This window comes from Poecilia reticulata, chromosome 11, assembly GCF_904066995.2.
Source record: "Poecilia reticulata chromosome 11, P_reticulata-male-v2, whole genome shotgun sequence".
Taxonomy (NCBI): Eukaryota; Metazoa; Chordata; class Actinopteri; order Cyprinodontiformes; family Poeciliidae; genus Poecilia; species Poecilia reticulata.
In genome coordinates this window covers 23,293,628-23,315,842 of record NC_088840.1, presented here as the reverse complement: position 1 = coordinate 23,315,842, position 22,215 = coordinate 23,293,628, and the positions used below count along the sequence as shown (strand labels likewise).

The 22,215-nt window shown below is 35.5% G+C and overlaps 1 long non-coding RNA gene, 3 pseudogenes and 2 gene segments (V, D, J or C); 3 read left to right on the top strand and 3 right to left on the bottom strand.

Annotated features, from left to right (window-relative positions):
- Positions 1-1,883: 1,883 nt before the first annotated feature.
- Positions 1,884-4,505, top strand: LOC145553833 (Ig kappa-b4 chain C region pseudogene; annotated as a pseudogene). Its single transcript, XR_014089877.1, has 3 exons — positions 1,884-1,891; positions 2,946-3,067; positions 4,036-4,505. The product of XR_014089877.1 is annotated as an Ig kappa-b4 chain C region pseudogene (transcript).
- A 1,847-nt stretch (positions 4,506-6,352) lies between these two features.
- Positions 6,353-8,248, bottom strand: LOC145553775 (uncharacterized). The gene is made up of 3 exons (XR_014089818.1): positions 8,208-8,248; positions 7,944-8,038; positions 6,353-7,166 (listed from the first exon to the last, which is right to left on the bottom strand). It is a non-coding gene; the product is annotated as an uncharacterized LOC145553775 (long non-coding RNA).
- A 562-nt stretch (positions 8,249-8,810) lies between these two features.
- LOC145553832 (Ig kappa-b4 chain C region pseudogene) lies at positions 8,811-11,879 on the top strand (annotated as a pseudogene). Its single transcript, XR_014089876.1, has 3 exons — positions 8,811-8,818; positions 9,861-9,982; positions 11,404-11,879. The product of XR_014089876.1 is annotated as an Ig kappa-b4 chain C region pseudogene (transcript).
- An 88-nt stretch (positions 11,880-11,967) lies between these two features.
- On the bottom strand, positions 11,968-16,677 carry LOC103472533 (Ig kappa chain V region 3547-like). The segment is given in 3 exon segments: positions 11,968-12,803; positions 16,030-16,280; positions 16,388-16,677. Coding segments are annotated over 3 exon segments (375 nt in total).
- Positions 16,678-18,014: 1,337 nt separating this feature from the next.
- LOC145553831 (Ig kappa-b4 chain C region pseudogene) lies at positions 18,015-19,554 on the top strand (annotated as a pseudogene). The gene is made up of 3 exons (XR_014089875.1): positions 18,015-18,023; positions 18,247-18,298; positions 19,079-19,554. The product of XR_014089875.1 is annotated as an Ig kappa-b4 chain C region pseudogene (transcript).
- Positions 19,555-19,850: 296 nt separating this feature from the next.
- LOC145553754 (immunoglobulin kappa variable 3-15-like) lies at positions 19,851-22,092 on the bottom strand. The segment is given in 3 exon segments: positions 19,851-20,841; positions 21,011-21,131; positions 22,026-22,092. Coding segments are annotated over 2 exon segments (357 nt in total).
- Between the last annotated feature and the right edge of the window lie 123 nt (positions 22,093-22,215).

The following is a 22,215-nucleotide window of genomic DNA, read 5'->3' as shown; positions in this document are numbered from 1 at the left end:
ACAGAGAGATCTGGTATTTAAAAGAGCCAGTTTAAGTGACTCGGAGGCTGAAAGCTCTTCAGTCTGAGGTTCCTTTAGACAGGGGATCAGTCTGAGGTTTGAATTAAGACCACTGTTTATTGTATTTCTGTTTTTTGTAACTGTTCTTGTAGTGATCCGGACAGGTATTGTCCTGCTACGCAATGTTGGGGGGCCAGACACATTCTGGAGGAAGACGGGTGTCAGGATAATATCTGGCCCCCGGTCTCAGACCTCAGAAATGCGGAGTGCTGGATCTTCAGGGAGGTCAGAGGCAGGTGGCTTAGATGAAGTGAGAGTTGTGCCGAGGCGAACCTGTTGATCCATACTATCCAGCTGGGACAAGAAAGAGTCCGTCCGTCTTTCTCTCTGACCTGAATTCTCCACCAGCATTTTCAGGCGGCTCAGGTGAAGCCCGACTCTCTTTAGTGGGTCACTTTCTAATAAACTCTGATCTTGTGAGTGAGTGTAGGAGCAGAGAGGGAGGGGGAAGGAGAAGGGAGGGGGAAAGATGTGGGATGGGGGAAGGAGGAGGGGAACCAGTCATTCTGTTCACAGCCGATGTTTTATCAGTTTGTATTGGAATAGTTTGTTCTTGATATGCGGAGGGCTCCATCCTAGTCAGACATCCTTGAGCCTGTTCTTCTGAAGCGATGGTCACATTGTTGTTCTTGTTGATAAAATGAAAAATGTTTGCAGTGAGCAGCCTTATTCCGTGTTTGTTAAGATTGCGTCCTCCTCTTCCAAAGAGGTGAAAGCGCTGCCAGTAGATCCAGAGGTTATCGATGAAGGTCACTGAGCTGGCAGAGCAGGTTTTAATCAGCCATTTGTTTATCATAAGCAGCCTGGAATGTTTTTCGTCTCCCCATTGAGGCGATGGAATTGGACCACTGAGAAATAACTTCATTTTTAATTTTCCCATAGTGTCCAGAAGAATATTAAAGTCCTTTTTCAGAATCTCGGATTTTTGCTTTGCCAGATCGTTGGCTCCAACATGCACAACTAAAGTCTCCATGTTTGGCTGATCAGTGGTTAGAGAGAGCACTTTGCGGGTCAAATCAGATACAGTGTCACCAAGAAAAGAAACCACTCTCGTTTTCTTGGGATTGCAAACATGACTGATTCTATTTACTGCCTCATCTCCAACAATAAGCACTCTTGGCATAAAAGAAAACATTAACATCTTGTTTCAATATTTCTCCATGATAGCAGAATTTTAATGATCATTTCTTCTTCAGTCCAAGTTCCTATCAGAGTCTCACCCTGAACCAGGAGCCCCAGGATGGTCAGCAGTAGAGTCAGTGACATCATCATTGTGCTGCTGGTGTGTCAGTGGCTATGAAAGGCCTGGACAGCCACTGATCAACTCTGACCTCTTAACAGCTGGAGCAGAGAGGCAGGACACATATGCAAACACACAGAGTCACATGGAGATCAGCTGGCTGCAGGTTTCCTCCTCACTGCTGGAACATCTTAATGTTCACATTTAATTTAATTCAGTAAATATTTGAACCACAATAAATATCAACTCAAAGCACTTCACAAAATCAACATGTATAACTTTTATACACAGATTTGTGATTCAATAAGCCTAACTGTTTGCATCATCCTTGTGTCTATAAATTAATTTCTGAGCTTTCAGTGAAAGTATGGAAACATAATATGAACCCAGATACAATCAACCTTTTGCATAAACTTTATAAAATCATCTTCTCTATTCTGAATCCAGACATGCTTTTTACTAGTTTATTTATTGTAGTCATTTTTTAAAAATGTCTTCATATTGTTTCTGTACTTGTGCATTTTTTTGTTTTTGATTTATTGAATCAGTGAAATCTTGGACTTCAAGGGCTCATTCTGTACAAATGAACTCGTATAAAATAAAAACAAATAAAAATTAGATATCAGAAAAGCTTAGGCATATTCTTTGTTGGTTTATTATGTTCAAAAATCATTTTTAGTTTTGAATGTTATATAAAACAGTTGAATTCCATGGTTTATACTACTGAGTTTCTGTGGATTTATGATGACAGCATTTTACCATAAATGTTGTCATTTATAATAAATAACAACATTTACCATATAATAAATGTAAATGTTGCACAAAATCACACAAAAACATACAAAAAAATGGATTGAACGGAGACCATTTCTGTTGAAATTATTAAAAATTTTAATTATTTAAAAGGCTGATTGTTTAAACAATTGATTTGAAATGTCTTCACTCCACTTGTCATCTTGTTGCTTCCAGTGTGGCAGACGTCTCCCACTGACACCAGCTGATCCAGACCCAGTTAGGCCCAGTTCTGATAGTTTGTTTAATGAATGGCTGAATTTATATTTAATGTATTTGCTACATTATTTTTGAACAATCTGTACTTAAAGTAATATTAGCCTGATGACAGAAACACAAGTAACTGTTTTTTTTATTCTAAATTTAAATAAATTCAAGGAGTAAGAGATTAGACAATAATGTCTCTTAATCCTTGGATCAAATTTTTTCACGAACAAGTATGAAGGTAACATCTTCAAGATGTTTTTGTTTTTTATATATTTATCAGACTGAAACCTGTATGTCATCAAAGCTCAAAGGTCAATAATGACGCTTCCTCATGGATCCAGGAGACACAGGATACAAAAGGAAACTATCTTTTGTTTGACAGGTTTTCTGACCATGTGTCTCAAAGTTTTTGAAGATATTTTATAGTGATAAGGACTTTCTCTGTTTCATGCTTTTTCTTTTTTTCTCAAGAAAGGAGATCAACAAATCCTGTTTTGGTTGTTGAGCGATTCTGTTTTTACAATAAAAAAACTTCATAGAAGTTAAAGAAGAATAAACCAAAATGATTGACTGTTGATGTCAGAAACAATATAATGAATAAATATATTTTCCAGCTGTGTTTTGCAGGTTGAACCTGTTGATTTAGAGTTTGTTGTGTTCAGAGTCAGAGAGCCGTGTCTCTACAGTCAGAGGTTTTTGTACGACGACTCAACCAGTTTGTATCACTGTGGTACACGTTTGGTGGAGGAACCAGGCTGGAGTTTGGAAGTAAGTTCAATATTTCATATATTTCATTATAATATGAGAGGTACATTGATGTTAGGTTGATGAACAAACTGATATAATTGGAGACTTTCATAATTTAGGTTTTTATTAATTTGCTTCAGTCAGTGATGAAAACTGCAGGTTGGGTCGGTAATTAGAGAATAGAGAATAAATTAGAGTATTAGAATTAGAGAATAAATTATTATTTTATTCCTGGTAGAAAGATTTTTGTAGATGTTAGAAGTAAGTTTATTAATATTTAACATTTATTGTGAGAAAAATTATGAGAATTATCTTAACAAGATGGTGAAACAAATTACTTTAATAAGAATTATTGACTTTGCATTTTTGTGTTACTAATTTAATGTGATAAAGTACTGAAACAATTCAAAATGCGTTTTTTTTTTAAGATTTTAAAAAATTGGTTTTGATCTTTTTAAATTTTTGAAGCTAAACAATTAGGTTGAAAATCACAAAAAATTAAATGTCTCAAAAATATTGTTTTTAAAATTGCAATCAGAAAATAAATAGTTTTTCATTTTCCATTCATTATCATTAATGTCCAACAGCTGATCTGCTTCTGTTTCTTGTTTGAATCTACTAACTAGTTGAAAGAGGTGAAGCATTGACATTCATGATGAGTTTTAGATAGTTTGGGTTTTTAAAAATGATTAATTTTTAAGATTTTATTTAATTTACAATCACAGGAAGGGAAAGTAGAGCTGAGTTTATGTTTAATCTTATGTTCTAGTTGAATGTATTCCAGGTGATCTGAGGTCTCTGTGCTGATATTCATGAGTTCACAGTAAAGGGAAGTGAAACAGTGAGGGAGAGACTGGTGGAGCAGAGAAAATGTTCAACTGAAGAATCTTAAAGAAAGTCATTTCTCCCCCAGTAAAGATGTTCCAGTTTCTGCTGTCTGGTTAACAGGTGTGTGGTTCCTGTTCTCTAACCTGATTGGTGTCTCCTAGGTGATACCCGCCCCACCCTGACAGTGCTGCCCCCCTCCAGTGTGGAGCTGCAGCAGCAGCAGCAGGTGACCCTCATGTGTCTGGCCAACAAGGGCTTCCCCTCAGACTGGACTCTGTCCTGGAAGCTGGACGGCAGCAGCAGCAGCAGCTTGGAGCAGAGCAGGAGCCCCGGGGTGCTGCAGAATGACGGCCTCTACAGCTGGAGCAGCACCCTGAGGCTCCCTGCTGACCAGTGGAGGAAGGTGGGCTCTGTGACCTGTGAGGCCTCCCAGAGCTCCCAGTCTGCAGTCACAGAGACACTGAGGAGAGACCAGTGCTCCCAGTCCTGACCCGACTCTCTGAGACTCTGATACTGGCTGTAATCTGTCACTGCTCTCACTCTTTCTCTGCTGATTGGTCTCTATTTTCACTCAGTCATGTTTGCTTTGTCATGTTGGTCACTGTTCAGATAATAAATATTTACTCATCAACTTCTGGCTTCCATCTACTTTTTATTGAGCTTTAAATCTGTTGTTTTGGTCTCACGGTCTTTTCTTTGCCTTTTGTTGTTTTTAGACATTATGCATCTACAGACTAGGATGAAACACCCTGCAAATTAAATTATTCTGAATAAAAATTATATTTTTGAAATAGAGGTTTAGAGCTTTATAAGAATGACATTGCCAAGATATTACCATGAACATAAATCAGAGGTCTATAAAATCACATATTGTTAACAAGCTCAAACAATAAATTTATCTGAAAAATATTTTAAAGAAATATTGTTTAAATTCTGTATGGTTTTTTATTAATTTTTTTAGACCATATAGCTATGATTTTTTTTCTTAATTTTGTGTCATATTACATCAAACACTGAAAATAAAATAGCTATATTGTAGCATAAATATATGACTAAATGAATGAATAAATGTATAAATAATCAAATTAATAAATAATTTGTGGAAACGTTCAGTGTTTTAGTTTCCTTGCAGCTGTTGAGTCAGATCAGTTCCTCTCCAGCTGAGGGAGGTTTTTGTACGACGTTCTATCACTGTGTGAACGAGCTGTAACCCTGCTGACAGTAATAAACTCCTGAATCTTCAGCCTGAACTCCACTGATGGTCAGAGTGAAATCAGAACCAGATCCACTTCCACTGAAACGAGCTGGAACTCCAGACTGAAGAGTTGTAGCTCTATAGATCAGGAGTTTAGGAGCTTCTGCAGGTTTCTGAAGGTACCAGGCAATCCAGCTATTTACACCTGAACTGGTTTTACATTTTAGTGAGACAGTTTGTCCCAAAGCAACAGACTGAGATCCTGGAGTCTGAGTCACTATGATTTCTCCTGATGAACCTGGAAAATACAAAAAGTAATATTTTTGAAAAAGAGGAAAAATAGTTAGGAACTGATCTGAAGATCATCAACATATAAAGAATAACTAAGAAAATATATATATTTTTTTGTTTCTGTGACCCAATATTGCAAAACACTTTGCTACATCAGTTTGCATTTAAAACCCAAGTTCCTATCAGAGTCTCACCCTGAACCAGGAGCCCCAGGATGGTCAGCAGTAGAGTCAGTGACATCATCATTGTGCTGCTGGTGTGTCAGTGGCTCTGAAAGGCCTGGACAGCCACTGATCAACTCTGACCTCTTAACAGCTGGAGCAGAGAGGCAGGACACATATGCAAACACACAGAGTCACATGGAGATCAGCTGGCTGCAGGTTTCCTCCTCACTGATGATAAAGTCAAGAAATATCCAAGTGTCTCTCATTACAGGATCATTATAACAACATTATATTTTTCTAATATATGTGTCTTTAAAGTGAAATATCAGTTTTTCAGGTTGTAGTAACTTGTAGTGTCAGTTAAAGAGAGTAATAATTGATTTTAAAAGAAATTCTGCTGTGAGGTCATTAATCTGCAGATCTACTTGATAACATTTCTAACTGGAAAAACATGATTTACAATTAAGATTCTCATCTAGTTTATTTTTCCTGTTTTTCCCACATGTGGTTATGAGAATAAATCTGGTTAATTGTTTAACAATGATTAAAATACATTTTGGTGTTATTGCCAGTTGTTTTCTTTGACCTCATGTCAGATGGCTTAAAATAAAAAACACGGAAAATATTTTGTAACTTTTCAAAAGTCAAAGTTACTTCAGCTGACCTAAACTGGACCTAAACAGGAAACCTGCCTCCAGGTTTCCTCCCAGGAGGCAGGGAGGAGACCTGCCTCCCAGGAACCTGCCTCATAATTTAATATTTTTCTTATGAAAAATATGTATTTAGTTTTTTTATTATTATTTATTTAAGCTGCTTTGTTTAATAAAACTGTGATGTTTGAGTTGGACTTGATTCTTCAAAAAAGCTAAAATTTAGAAAAGACAAAACAAATTGGTTTAGTTTTAATGAATATCTGGAAATTATTAAGCAGATAAAAACAAGCAAGTGTCATTTTGCATAACAATCACAGATCAATATTTTTAGACATGTTTCAACTTGAATTTAACAGTGAACATAGAACAAATGCTCCATATGCATCATTGTGAAAATGTACATTTTAATCTTTGCTTCTAAAACTTTCTCAGATGTTTTGACAGTTTTCACAATGACAATCTCTGAACTTTTCTTTTTTATATATATAAATGACACATTTCTACTTCAAAATAAAAGATTTGTGTATGTAGTTATTAAATTATTGTGTATTATTTGGGCAAATGTACAAATCTTAAAATAGAAATAATTTTTCTCAGGACCAATTTAATAAAATGCAGCTAGATTCTTGAGAAGAAAATGAAAAGTTTGAGAATAAATGTCAGTTTTCATGTGTTGTACTGAAACTTGTCAGTTGCTGTGGTTGAGCAGTGATGCATGTGTGTTGCTATGGTTACAAAACCCAGAGCAGGAAGTGAAACTTGGAGGACATTTATCTTGACTCTGCAGTGGGTCAAAGCCGCCCCACCCTGACAGTGCTGCCCCCCTCCAGTGTGGAGCTGCAGCAGCAGCAGCAGGTGACCCTCATGTGTCTGGCCAACAAGGGCTTCCCCTCAGACTGGACTCTGTCCTGGAAGCTGGACGGCAGCAGCAGCAGCAGCTTGGAGCAGAGCAGGAGCCCCGGGGTGCTGCAGAATGACGGCCTCTACAGCTGCAGCAAATAAGAAATATTTACTCATCAACTTCTGGTTTCAACCTGCTTTCTTGTTAAGCTTTAAATATTTTTGTTCTGTCCCACTGTTTCATTTATTTATGAATTGTCTTTTATTCTCTTTAGACATCATCTCAATCCATCAGTAGAATTAAAAATCCTGCATAAAAAATTGTCATTAAATTTAAAAATACATTTGCAATGCAGTTTTAAAGCTCTGAAAAAATATTAGGAAATATCATCAGAAGTCAGAGGATTTTCATTGTCTGCTTTGTACAAAAACATATTTATAAAACCATTTCTAAATAAAACTTTTAAAACTTCTAGTGCTTTATTTGTTTCTTTGTCTTAAATAAATGGCGGATAATTCTTATTATTATTTTTGTCTCAGATGTAAATAACAAAGAAATATATTAGTAGAAAAAGATTGAATAAATAAATAGTTTTAAAAAGATACAATTAAAATAAATAATTTGTGGAAACATTGACTGTTTTAGTTTCCTTGCAGCTGTTGAGTCAGATCAGTTCCTCTCCAGCTGAGGGAGGTTTTTGTACGACGTTCTATCACTGTGTGAACGGGAAGCTGTTACACTGCTGACAGTAATAAACTCCTGAATCTTCAGCCTGAACTCCACTGATGGTCAGAGTGAAATCAGTTCCAGATCCACTTCCACTGAAACGAGCTGGAACTCCAGACTGAAGAATTGTAGCATATCGAATCAGAAGTTTAGGAGCTTCTGCAGGTTTCTGAAGGTACCAGTGGAGATAGTTACCAACACTTGAACTGGTTTCACATCTGATGGAGACAGTTTGTCCTGGAGCAACAGACTGAGATCCAGGAGTCTGAGTCAGGATGATGTCTCCTGATGAACCTGGAAAACATGAAAAATATCTATTTAGAAAAATAATGTTTGATTGCAAATTAATGATAATCTATGAATAGATAAAAGAAACATTAACATCTTGTTTCAATATTTCTCCAGGATAGCAGAATTTTAATGATCATTTCTTCTTCAGTCCAAGTTCCTATCAGAGTCTCACCCTGAACCAGGAGCCCCAGGATGGTCAGCAGTAGAGTCAGTGACATCATCATTGTGCTGCTGGTGTGTCAGTGGCTCTGAAAGGCCTGGACAGCCACTGATCAACTCTGACCTCTTAACAGCTGGAGCAGAGAGGCAGGACACATATGCAAACACACAGAGTCACATGGAGATCAGCTGGCTGCAGGTTTCCTCCTCACTGCTGGAACATCTTAATGTTCACATTTAATTTAATTCAGTAAATATTTGAACCACAATAAATATTAACTCAAAGCACTTCACAAAATCAACATGTATAACTTTTATACACAGATTTGTGATTCAATAAGCCTAACTGTTTGCATCATCCTTGTGTCTATAAATTAATTTCTGAGCTTTCAGTGAAAGTATGGAAACATAATATGAACCCAGATACAATCAACCTTTTGCACAAACTTTATAAAATCATCTTCTCTATTCTGAATCCAGACATGCTTTTTACTAGTTTATTTATTGTAGTCATTCTTTAAAAATGTCTTCATATTGTTTCTGTACTTGTGCATTTTTTTGTTTTTGATTTATTGAATCAGTGAAATCTTGGACTTCAAGGGCTCATTCTGTACAAATGAACCCGTATAAAATAAAAACAAATAAAAATTAGATATCAGAAAATCTTAGGCATATTCTTTGTTGGTTTATTATGTTCAAAAATAATTTTTATTTTTGAATGTTATATAATACAGTTGAATTTTATGGATTATACAATTGAGTTTCTGTGGATTTATGATGACAGCAGTTTACCATAAATGTTGTCATTTATAATAAATAACAACATTTACTATATAATAAATGTAAATGTTGCACAAAAACATACAAAAAAATTGGATTGAACTGAGACCATTTCTGTTGAAATTATAAAAAATTTTAATTATTTAAAAGGCTGATTGTTTAAACAATTGATTTGAAATGTCTTCACTCCACTTGTCATCTTGTTGCTTCCAGTGTGGCAGACGTCTCCCACTGACACCAGCTGATCCAGACCCAGTTAGGCCCAGTTCTGATAGTTTGTTTAATGAATGGCTGAATTTATATCTAATGTATTTGCTACATTCTTTTGAACAATCTGTACTTAAAGTAATATTATCCTGATGACAGAAACACAAGTAACTGTTTTTTTATTCTAAATTTAAATAAATTCAAGGAGTAAGAGATTAGACAATAATGTCTCTTAATTCTTGGATCAAATTTTTTCACAATCAAGTATGAAGGTAACATCTTCAAGATATTTTTGTTTTTTATACATTTATCAGACTGAAACCTGTATGTCATCAAAGGTCAAAGGTCAATAATGATGCTTCCTCATGGATCCAGGAGACACAGGATACAAAAGGAAACAATCTTTTGTTTGGCAGGTTTTCCGACAATGTGTTTCAAAGTTTTTGAAGATATTTTATAGTGATAAGGACTTTAACTGTTTCATGCTTTTTCTCTTTTTCTCAAGAAAGGAGATCAACAAATACTGTTTTGGTTGTTGAGCGATTCTATTTTTACAATAAAAAATTTCATAGAAGTTAAAGAAGAATAAACCAAAATGATTGACTGTTGATGTCAGAAACAATATAATGAATAAATATATTTTCCAGCTGTGTTTTGCAGGTTGAACCTGTTGATTTAGAGTTTGTTGTGTTCAGAGTCAGAGAGCCGTGTCTCTACAGTCAGAGGTTTTTGTACGACGACTCAACCAGTTTGTATCACTGTGGTACACGTTTGGTGGAGGAACCAGGCTGGATGTTGGAAGTAAGTTCAATATTTCATATATTTCATTATAATATGAGCGGTACATTGATGTTAGGTTGATGAACAAACTGATATAATTGGAGACGTTCATAATTTAGGTTTTTATTAATTTGCTTCAGTCAGTGATGAAAACTGCAGGTTGGGTCAGTAAATAGAATCATCAAGAGAGAATAAATTATTATTTTATTTCTGGTAAAAAGGTTTTATTATATGAAGGGAAAATATAACTTAAGACTGATTTCAAGTTTTCAGACAGAATCAGTTTGTTGTGTTCAGAGTCAGAGAGCCGTGTCTCTACAGTCAGAGGTTTTTGTACGACGACTCAATTAGTTTGTATCACTGTGGTGGACTTTTGGTGGAGGAACCAGGCTGGATGTTGGAAGTAAGTTTATTAATATTTAACATTTATTGTGAGATAAAATATCAGAAAGACCTGAGCAAGATATTTAAAATGATGCTTAAAACACATTTTACTTAACTAATTGCTGTTTTGTGTAAAATCTGGTCTCCATCTTTCTACTTTACTAATTTCTCAAATGTTAAAACATTTTAATGATTCTGAATGAACATGTCTCTTTTAAAACTTGTTTAAAGGTTTTAAACTTTGGGCAATTAGACTTAAAAAATAACAGTAAAAATGAATGAAAAGGTTTTATTCCTGGTAGAAAGATTTTTGTAGATGTTAGAAGTAAGTTTATTAATATTTAACATTTATTGTGAGAAAAATTATGAGAATGATCTTAACAAGATGGTGAAACAAATTACTTTAATAAGAATTATTGACTTCGCATTTTTGTGTTACTAATTTAATGTGATAAAGTACTGAAACAATTCAAAATGTGTTTTTTTTTTTTTTAGATTTTAAAAAATTGGTTTTGATATTTTTACATTTTTGAAGCTAAACAATTAGGTTGAAAATCACAAAAATTTAAATGTCTCAAAAATATTGGTTTTAAAATTGCAATCAGAAAATAAATAGTTTTTCATTTTCCATTCATTATCATTAATGTCCAACAGCTGATCTGCTTCTGTTTCTTGTTTTAATCTACTAACTAGTTGAAATAGGTGAAGCATTGACATTCATGATGAGCTTTAGATAGTTTGGGATTTTAAAAATGATTATTTTTTAAAATTTTACTTAATTTATAATCACAAGGAGGGAAAGTAGAGCTGAGTTTATGTTTAATCTTATGTTCTAGTTGAATGTATTCCAGGTGATCTGAGGTCTCTGTGTGCTGATATTCATGAGTTCACAGTAAAGGGAAGTGAAACAGTGAGGGAGAGACTGGTGGAGCAGAGAAAATGTTCAACTGAAGAATCTTAAAGAAAGTCATTTCTCCCCCAGTAAAGATGTTCCAGTTTCTGCTGTCTGGTTGACAGGTGTGTGGTTCCTGTTCTCTAACCTGATTGGTGTCTCCTAGGTGATACCCGCCCCACCCTGACAGTGCTGCCCCCCTCCAGTGTGGAGCTGCAGCAGCAGCAGCAGGTGACCCTCATGTGTCTGGCCAACAAGGGCTTCCCCTCAGACTGGACTCTGTCCTGGAAGCTGGACGGCAGCAGCAGCAGCAGCAGCAGCTTGGAGCAGAGCAGGAGCCCCGGGGTGCTGCAGAATGACGGCCTCTACAGCTGGAGCAGCACCCTGAGGCTCCCTGCTGACCAGTGGAGGAAGGTGGGCTCTGTGACCTGTGAGGCCTCCCAGAGCTCCCAGTCTGCAGTCACAGAGACACTGAGGAGAGACCAGTGCTCCCAGTCCTGACCCGACTCTCTGAGACTCTGATACTGGCTTTAATCTGTCACTGCTCTCACTCTTTCTCTGCTGATTGGTCTCTATTTTCACTCAGTCATGTTTGCTTTGTCATGTTGGTCACTGTTCAGATAATAAATATTTACTCATCAACTTCTGGTTTCCATCTGGTGATTATGTCCTTCAGTTTATTGATTTTAATTTCTGCATTTTAACATTATTTATATCAGCCTCAGATTGAGATTAATTGGCTTTTAATGTAAAACTATCATGACATTTCAAATCATTTGGTAAAATGTTTTGAATCAAACATATGAATCCAGTCTGTTAGAAATATATTTATAAAACTATTGAATTAGAAAATACTGAGATTCTGTCAGACCAGACATATTTTACAGACGTTCTTAGCTGTTTAATTAATTAAATAATTTTAGGGGAAAATTACTCATCAACTTCTTGTGTCCACCTACTTTCTTAAAGTTTGAGAAACCAGCTGTTGTTTTTCATGAACTAAACTTTTATCTTCAGTCATCATGTCTAATTGTACAATCATAAAATTTGACCAAATAAATTTAATTCTACTGGTTTTATTGACTCTAAAATGTCTCAGCAAATAAAAATAACTTCTTTATAGCTTTTTAAAAAGTAGGTTTTACTGTTTTTATTTTTATTTGAATGTTTAGTGTCGAGTAGAATTGAAGTAATGTACTGAATGTCTGTAAAGCAGTCAGTTACGTGAAGAGATTTTAAATAATGAGTGTTGTTTTAAATTGGTCTTATTTTTTCTAACACAACACACTTTCTGCTTCTGATTTAATCTGAAACTAATAAATATAAAATAGTGACAAAGGCAAATTGGTGAATGAATAAATATAGAGAATATTGACTATTTTCTTCTTAGTGTTTGACTTTTACTAAAGTGTATTGAAATTAAACACTTGTGTTTAGTGAACTGTATCAGTTTCTGTTCAGTCAAACTGAGGGAGGTTTTTGTACAATGATTTTTCACTGTGTGAACACCCACAGACTGTTGATGTAGTGAGCACTCTGACAGTAATAAACTCCTGCATCTTCAGCCTGAACTCCACTGATGGTCAGAGTGAAGTCTAATCCATTTCCTGATCCACTTCCACTGAATCTGGAGGAGATTCCTGAAAATCTGGTTGATGTTACATAGATCAGTGCTTTAGGAGCTTCTCCGGGTTTCTGATGGTACCAGGACAGACAGACCTGTGAATTGATGTTGCAATGAGATGTTGAAAGTGCCCGACTGGCCTTACAGTCAATAGTGACCGTCTGACCAAGCTGCACTGATTTGGCTGCTGGTTGAGTCACAACAACATTTTGTCCATCAGATCCTGAGGAGAGAGAAGAAACTCTGGACATGAGATGGTGAAACTCAGCTTCACTCCAAATGATTTTCACATGACAGAAAAATGATTTTCCTCACCCTGAGTGAAGCAGAGGAGAGTCCAGATGAGGACGCAGATCAAAGTCATGTTTCTGATGATGAGGAGGAGGATTTCTGTGTCTTCTGCTGTGATGAAGGACAGCTGTCAGTCATCCAGTGTTCAACTGTCAGGACTATAAACTCTCCCAGAGCGCTGGAGCATGGAGCTGCTGATGCAAAGTGGCTCTATGACAAAATAAGATATTTAAATGGTTGCAAAATAAGAACTCCTACACATCATAATGGAGAGAAAATTTTTTGATTGTTTATTTTTTTTATTCATCCACTTTGTTTTTGTTTACTTTCTTAAACATGTAATAATTGCTTATTTTAAGACAGATATTCCTTGTCAAAAGAAATGTCTGTCTTTTACAATCAGCCCTAAAATAAAGTCTTAGACTTATTATATTGTCATTGCACAAAGAAATATAAGTGAAATTGGTCAAGCAAATCTGCTGAGTTTGTTCTTCATGTGGAGGTACCTTGTGTTTTATCAAAATCTTGTACATTTTTAGCAAATAGACATTTAGGGGGAACATTTTGTATTAGATGTCAATAATGTTTGGAAAAGTAATTACATTAAAAAACTTCAAGTTTCTCCAGTAACAGGAAATAAAGTTTCCATAATATAAAGAAAGTGTTCAAAAAGAAAGAACAAACTAATAATTGTATTAAATGTTTTGGCAAATGTATCCAGTTTCTAGTCAGTCACTGTTTCTTTGATCATTTGATAACTGATGATAACTTTCAGATGTATTTAAATATCAATAAACTCCTTCATGCTGACTCATTTTCACCTTATTGTCAAATATATTACATGTTATTAAGATGTAAGGTAATACTTTGCTGTAAAATCTGTTCCGTGAATTGATTCCTTAAAAATAGTTGCCATTTATTTATTTCATTTTGAGTTTTAAAAGCCTCTCTAACTGTCACATAGCAATTACACCACAAATCAACATGAGATCAAAGTCAGAAAAAAATAGCAGAAAGAGTCTGTTACTGAATTTTTAATAAAATCATATTTTTAGAAATTCACACCGATGATTAATTTTTCACAGGTTGTGATCAATGTGAATTTGTAGAATATTGATGTATCAGTGTTTCCATAGTAATAGATTCATTTAAAATATTTTAGAAGGAACTGAAATGAAATTACATTTGAGCATTTTAATATAAATAGAAAGAACAAACATTTTGTCTGTAAATGTTTTAAAACATTCCAGTAAAATAAATTTTGATTGAGCGTTAAAAAAGTTAACTTGTGTTCAGTGAACTGTGTCAGTGTTTGGTGCAGATTAAAGCTGCAGAACAGAGTTCACTTTCAGTTCAGACTGAATGGGGGAGGTTTTTGTACGATGATTTTTCACTGTGTGAACACAGCCTGACTGTTGATGCTATGATAACTCTGACAGTAATAAACTCCTGCATCTTCAGCCTGAACTCCACTGATGGTCAGAGTGAAGTCTAATCCATTTCCTGATCCACTTCCACTGAATCTGGAGGAGATTCCTGAAAATCTCCCAGAGCGCTGGAGCATGGAGCTGCTGATGCAAAGTTTCTCTCTATGACAAAATAGATATTTAAATATGTTTGCAAAGTATGTACATATCTTTGTAAACTTTTCATTGTGATTCATCAGCTAAATAATATAGCATCATGTTTCTCCTATTTGAACTAGTTCCCAAGGGATTGTTGTTTCCACTTCTCAAACATTTATTTGTAACTTGATTTATTCAAAAGAAACTATTACAATAAGCTGGAATCTTTTTAAAACCATTCAATTGCCAAAGAACCCAATTTTTTTTTTACTTTTTAAAGATTTTTCTTGGTGACATCACTAATGTCCTTTACATGTGGTCATTTGATAATTCTGAGAAAATACTTTCATACATTTCTTTCATCCATAGCTGAAAACTGTTTATGTCTCAATTTATTCATTCGCAGAAAGAGACTTGACATCTCAGCATTTTGTATTTCTGTCTGTGGAAAATATCTACAAGAACCTTTACAGACAAATATTCAAAACTGTTGGTTTTAATTTTCTGTCAGTAGTATAGTCCAGGTTTAAAAACTAAATCCAGGATCAAGCATTAATAATGATGAGATATAAATTATTTTTCAATAGTAATGGCAAACTTAGTGAATTATTTTAACCAGGGCTAACACAACTCCTGGATCTTTTTCCTGTTGTCACTACATGTGCTTATGAGAATAAATCCTGTAAGGTGTTTAACAATGATTAAAATAAGTTTTGGTGTTGTTGCTAATGGGGTTGTTTTTTTACTTCATGTCAGATTGTCTAGAACATGTAAAATACTTTGTAACCTTTCAAAGTCAAAGTTACTTCAGCTGGATCTGAACTATCAGCAGGTTTTCTTCTCCCAGCTGTAAAACTGCTGATAAAGTCAATGAATATCTAAAAGTCTCTCTTTATAGTGTGTCCTTTACAGACCTTAAAACCAGAATCTTCCAAATTTCTGTGATCTGAAACAATGATGTGATTCCTTTTGACTAATCGCACACAAAAAAATTATTTCAGTGTGGCGATTTGTAGAATGTTTTCCACTTTAAGTATCAATGATTCGTCAAAACTTAATGTTTCAAATGAGCAGTAGCAAGAATTTCCCTCCTGCTGTTTGAGTTCTTCTGTTTAATACATAACTAATCTCTAATGTGGGTCCATGGTGTGTGTTCAATGAACTTTCTCAAGAAGATTCCAGAAGCAGAACAAAGTTCAGTTTCTGTTCAGACTGAGGGAGGTTTTTGTACGGTGGTTTTTCACTGTGTGAACACATCCTGACTGTTGATGTAATGATAACTCTGACAGTAATAAACTGCAGCATCTTCAGCCTGAACTCCACTGATGGTCAGAGTGAAGTCAGAGTTTGATCCACTGCCTGAAAAACGACTTGGAGTCCCTGATGCTTTAGTGCTGGTATAATAAATGAGGAGCTTAGGAGTTTGTCCATCTTTCTGTTGGTACCAGGCTAAACGGTCAGAACCATAAACATTCTGACTGGTTCTACAGTTGATGCTGACAGTTCTTCCCAGATCAGCTCTCACTGCTGCAGGCTGAGTCACAGTTACCTGACCTCTGACCTCTGTGGACACAGAGACAAAAACATGCAGCAGCTTCATGGTTTAGTCGGCTTCATTTCAGAGGGTCAGATGTTCATAGAGGAGAGGAGTTGGATTCTCTGGACTTTACCTGTGAAGCAGCAGCAGAGGAGAGTCCAGATGAGGACGCAGATCAAAGTCATGTTTCTGATGATGAGGAGGAGGATTTCTGTGTCTTCTGCTGTGATGAAGGACAGCTGTCAGTCATCCAGTGTTCAACTGTCAGGACTATAAACTCTCCCAGAGCGCTGGAGCATGGAGCTGCTGATGCAAATCACTTTATTTAAGATTTGAATGGAATCCTTTAGATTGGGTTCTTTATAATTACTTTATATTATACTTTTTTCTTTACAAATATGTCTCCACTGTCATAGATTTGGGTTTTTCCTCATCACACAAGTAAATTTTTACATTCAGACATGATTTTTTTAATTGGTTGATTTAATAAGAATCACATGATTTACCTAGTTGTATTGTTGCTGTGTTTGTAAGTTTTGTTTTGTCACATAAAACTAGGTTTTTATTATAAATGATATCTTGGATCTCAAATGCACAACCTGTATATGTAAAAAAAATGTACTATAAAAAAATATAATGACATTTAGAAAGGAGAAAAGAACAAATAAATTATTTGTTTAATTTATTTTGAAACTAATTTTTATTAGGTTTTGAATGTTTTATTCAATGATTGAATTCTATGCAATATACTCTCCAGTTTCACAGTTTCTGTGCTATTTTTAAATCACATTGCTGGATTGGAGAACCAAAATCTTAACTTTTAAGCTTTTAAATATGATTAGCAAAGGAAGTTTAATAAATAAATTACAAACTAAAGCTGTTGGATAAACAGCTTTAGTTTATCCAACAGCTGATAACCATTTTTGATTAAATTATTTAAATTGAAAGGCTCATTATTTTAACATTTTATTGTGAAATTGCTTGAAACCATTTGTCATCTTAATACAGCCGAGGTGATGAACGTTTCCCACTGATAACTGATTTATAATCCATACATAGAAAATATCTTCTGTTCTCAGTTAGACCCAAATGTGCTCAGTTATGTCTGCATTAGATGAATTTATATCTATTGTATGTGTTACATTTTAATGAACAATCAGTGTTTAAATTAATATTAACCTGATACCAAAAACATAAATGAAAGGTTTTTTTCTAAATCTAAATGAATTTAGAATTAAATGAATTATATAATTATCAGACTGAAACCTGGATGTCAAAGGTCAAAGTTCAATCCTGATGTTTCCTCAGTGTATACATTGATGCTCCCCGACTCTCAGCAGAAATAGAATCTAAAGGAAACAGTCTTGTGTGGCAAAGTTTCTGGTAAAGAGTTTCAAAATGTCTGCAATAAAGTTATGATATATTGATAAGGATTATGTCTCCACCAGGTTATTTGTTATTTCTTTGCTCACGTCTCTCCCTGAATAAGTGTTAAAATATGAATGTTTTTGTGGTGGAACATTCACTTTTTATAACAAGAACATTTATGAGGAATAAACCAAAATTATTGACTGTTGATGTCAGAAACAATATAATGAATAAATATATTTTCCAGCTGTGTTTTGCAGGTTGAACCTGTTGATTTAGAGTTTGTTGTGTTCAGAGTCAGAGAGCCGTGTCTCTACAGTCAGAGGTTTTTGTACGACGACTCAACCAGTTTGTATCACTGTGGTGGACTTTTGGTGGAGGAACCAGGCTGGATGTTGGAAGTAAGTTCAATATTTCATATATTTCATTATAATATGAGCGGTACAATCATCAAGAGTGAATAAATTATTATTTTATTTCTGGTAAAAAGGTTTTTATTTATTATATGAAGGGAAATTTAACTTAAGACTGATTTCAAGTTTTCAGGCAGAATCAGTTTGTTGTGTTCAGAGTCAGAGAGCCGTGTCTCTACAGTCAGAGGTTTTTGTACGACGACTCAATTAGTTTGTATCACTGTGGTGGACTTTTGGTGGAGGAACCAGGCTGGATGTTGGAAGTAAGTTTATTAATATTTAACATTTATTGTGAGATAAAATATCAGAAAGACCTGAGCAAGATATTTAAAATGATGCTTAAAACATATTTTACTTAACTAATTGCTGTTTTGTGTAAAATCTGGTCTCCATCTTTCTACTTTACTAATTTCTCAAATGTTAAAACGTTTTAATGATTCTGAATGAACATGTCTCTTTTAAAACTTGTTTAAAGGTTTTAAACTTAAAAATTAGAAAAAAAAATAAACTTCAATATTACAGAAAAAAATTATGGCATTTTCATTAAATTAGAAAAGGTTGAGATGATATATATGTATTTATTTTTTATGTCTTTGATATCAGGTCCATTTGCTGATCTGCTTTAATAGTTAATATGTATCTCCTTAATATCTTCTTTTATGTATTTATTAGAAACTTTAATAGGTTAAACATGGTTTGATCTGATCAACTTGAAATAGTTTGAATTTAGAATTTATTTTTTTCAAATTATATAAGATATAGAATGAATATAATATTAGAGCTCAAATTTAGCTCAGTTCTTTTATTATTTTATGTTCTAGTTGAATGTATTCCAGGTGATCTGAGGTCTCTGTGTGCTGATATTCATGAGTTCACAGTAAAGGGAAGTGAAACAGTGAGGGAGAGACTGGTGGAGCAGAGAAAATGTTCAACTGAAGAATCTTAAAGAAAGTCATTTCTCCCCCAGTAAAGATGTTCCAGTTTCTGCTGTCTGGTTAACAGGTGTGTGGTTCCTGTTCTCTAACCTGATTGGTGTCTCCTAGGTGATACCCGCCCCACCCTGACAGTGCTGCCCCCCTCCAGTGTGGAGCTGCAGCAGCAGCAGCAGGTGACCCTCATGTGTCTGGCCAACAAGGGCTTCCCCTCAGACTGGACTCTGTCCTGGAAGCTGGACGGCAGCAGCAGCAGCAGCAGCAGCTTGGAGCAGAGCAGGAGCCCCGGGGTGCTGCAGAATGACGGCCTCTACAGCTGGAGCAGCACCCTGAGGCTCCCTGCTGACCAGTGGAGGAAGGTGGGCTCTGTGACCTGTGAGGCCTCCCAGAGCTCCCAGTCTGCAGTCACAGAGACACTGAGGAGAGACCAGTGCTCCCAGTCCTGACCCGACTCTCTGAGACTCTGATACTGGCTGTAATCTGTCACTGCTCTCACTCTTTCTCTGCTGATTGGTCTCTATTTTCACTCAGTCATGTTTGCTTTGTCATGTTGGTCACTGTTCAGATAATAAATATTTACTCATCAACTTCTGGCTTCCATCTACTTTTTATTGAGCTTTAAATCTGTTTTTTTGGTCTCACGGTCTTTTCTTTGCCTTTTGTTGTTTTTAGACATTGTGAATCCACAGACTAGGATGAAACACCCTGCAAATTAAATTATTCTAAATTCATTCATCACTCCATTTTCTAACATCCTTGTCCCTTGTGGAGTCTGGAGGGGTTTCCTTAACTCAGATTTATATGTTTGAAATATAGATTTAGAGCTATGAAAAGAAAAAAAATGCTAAGATATTAACATTAACATAAATCTGAGGACTAGAAAAACAGGTAATCCAACTTTATTTAAACCAAACCAACTTTATTTATAGAACACTCTAAAACAACCACAGCTGGTACAAAGTGCTGTACATTAAAACACAACATAATAAAAAAAATAAAATAAATAAAAACGTACAGTTTAAAAACAAAAACATACAATTTAAAACTAGATCCCGCTGGTGTTGATAGCCAAGTAAAATAGATGGGTTTTAAAGACGAACTTTAAAAATGGACAGTGAAGGGGCCTCTCTGACCTGCAAAGGCAAGTCGTTCCATAACTTAGGACCCATGACAGAGAAAGCCCTGTCCCCTCTGAGCTTCCTTCTGGATCTTGGTACCTCCAAGAGCAGCTGATCTGCTGACCTGAGAGACCAATAATGATAACAAGCTAGAATAATACAATTATCTAAAAATATTCCACAAAAATATTTTATAAATTCTGTATGTTTTTTTTTTTGTTCACATTGTTTGACCATGTAGCTACATTATTTTTCTTTATTTAGTCTCAGATTTAATTAAATACTGAAACTAAAATGGCTACATACTAGTAGAAATATATAACTAAATGAATGTATAAATAATCAAATAAATAAATCTATTTCTGGAAACGTTCAGTGTTTTAGTTTCCTTGCAGCTGTTGAGTCAGATCAGTTCCTCTCCAGCTGAGGGAGGTTTTTGTACGACGTTCTATCACTGTGTGAACGGTCTGTAACCCTTCTGACAGTAATAAACTCCTGAATCTTCAGCCTGAACTCCACTGATGGTCAGAGTGTAAACAGGATCAGATCCACTTCCACTGAAACGAGCTGGAACTCCAGACTGACGAGTTGCAGCTGCATAGATCAGGAGTTTAGGAGCTTCTGCAGGTTTCTGAAGGTACCAGTGGAGGTTGGTATAAACACTTGAACTGGTTTCACATCTGATGGAGACAGTTTGTCCTGGAGCAACAGACTGAGATCCAGGAGTCTGAGTCAGGATGATGTTTCCTGATGAACCTGGAAAACATAAAAAATATCTTTTTAGAAAAATAATGTTTGATTACAAATTATTGATAATCTATGAATAGATAAAAGAAACATTAACATCTTGTTTCAATATTTCTCCATGATAGCAGAATTTTAATGATCATTTCTTCTTCAGTCCAAGTTCCTATCAGAGTCTCACCCTGAACCAGGAGCCCCAGGATGGTCAGCAGTAGAGTCAGTGACATCATCATTGTGCTGCTGGTGTGTCAGTGGCTCTGAAAGGCCTGGACAGCCACTGATCAACTCTGACCTCTTAACAGCTGGAGCAGAGAGGCAGGACACATATGCAAACACACAGAGTCACATGGAGATCAGCTGGCTGCAGGTTTCCTCCTCACTGATGATAAAGTCAATAAATATCCAAGTGTCTCTCATTACAGGATCATTATAACATTATATTTTTCTAATATGTGTCATTAAAAGTGATATATCAGTTTTTCAGGTTGCAGTAACTTGTAGTGTCAGTTAAAGAGAGTAATAATTGATTTTAAAGAAATTCTGCTGTGAGGTCATTAATCTGCAGATCTACTTGATAACATTTCTAACTGAAAAACATGATCAAGTGTTTTGTCACCTTTATAACTCCTAAATATCAGAACCTTCTTAATTGCCCCAAAAATCTAATTTCATTCTTGTCATTGAATGTTTTCTACAAATGAAAACATTTGTTTTTAAATTTGATTTTTTTTTTGCATCTTAGTTCATAGATGTAAGAAAACGATTAAAATGATTCAAAACTTAATGTTTCAAATGAGGAGTAGCAAGAAATTTCCTGCTGCTGCTTAAAATCTGATTTATAAAGTGTGTGTCCAGTGAACTGTATCTGTTTCCAGCTGCAGAACAAAATTCAGTTTCTGTTCAGACTGAGGGAGGTTTTTGTACGATGATTTTTCACTGTGTGAACACTTCACCACTATGATAACTCTGACAGTAATAAACTCCTGCATCTTCAGCCTGAACTCCACTGATGGTCAGAGTGAAGTCTAATCCATTTCCTGATCCACTTCCACTGAATCTGGAGGAGATTCCTGAAAATCTGGATGATGTGTAGTAGATCAGAGCTTTAGGAGCTTCTCCAGGTTTATGATGGTACCAGGCTAGTGCATGCCCCCTATGTGAACCATAGCAGCAGTCAGGTGCCCGACTGGCCTTACAGTCAATAGTGACCGTCTGACCAAGCTGCACTGATTTGGCTGCTGGTTGAGTCACAACAACATTTTGTCCATCAGATCCTGAGGAGAGAGAAGAAACTCTGGACATGAGATGGTGAAACTCAGCTTCACTCCAAATGATTTTCACATGACAGAAAAATGATTTTCCTCACCCTGAGTGAAGCAGAGGAGA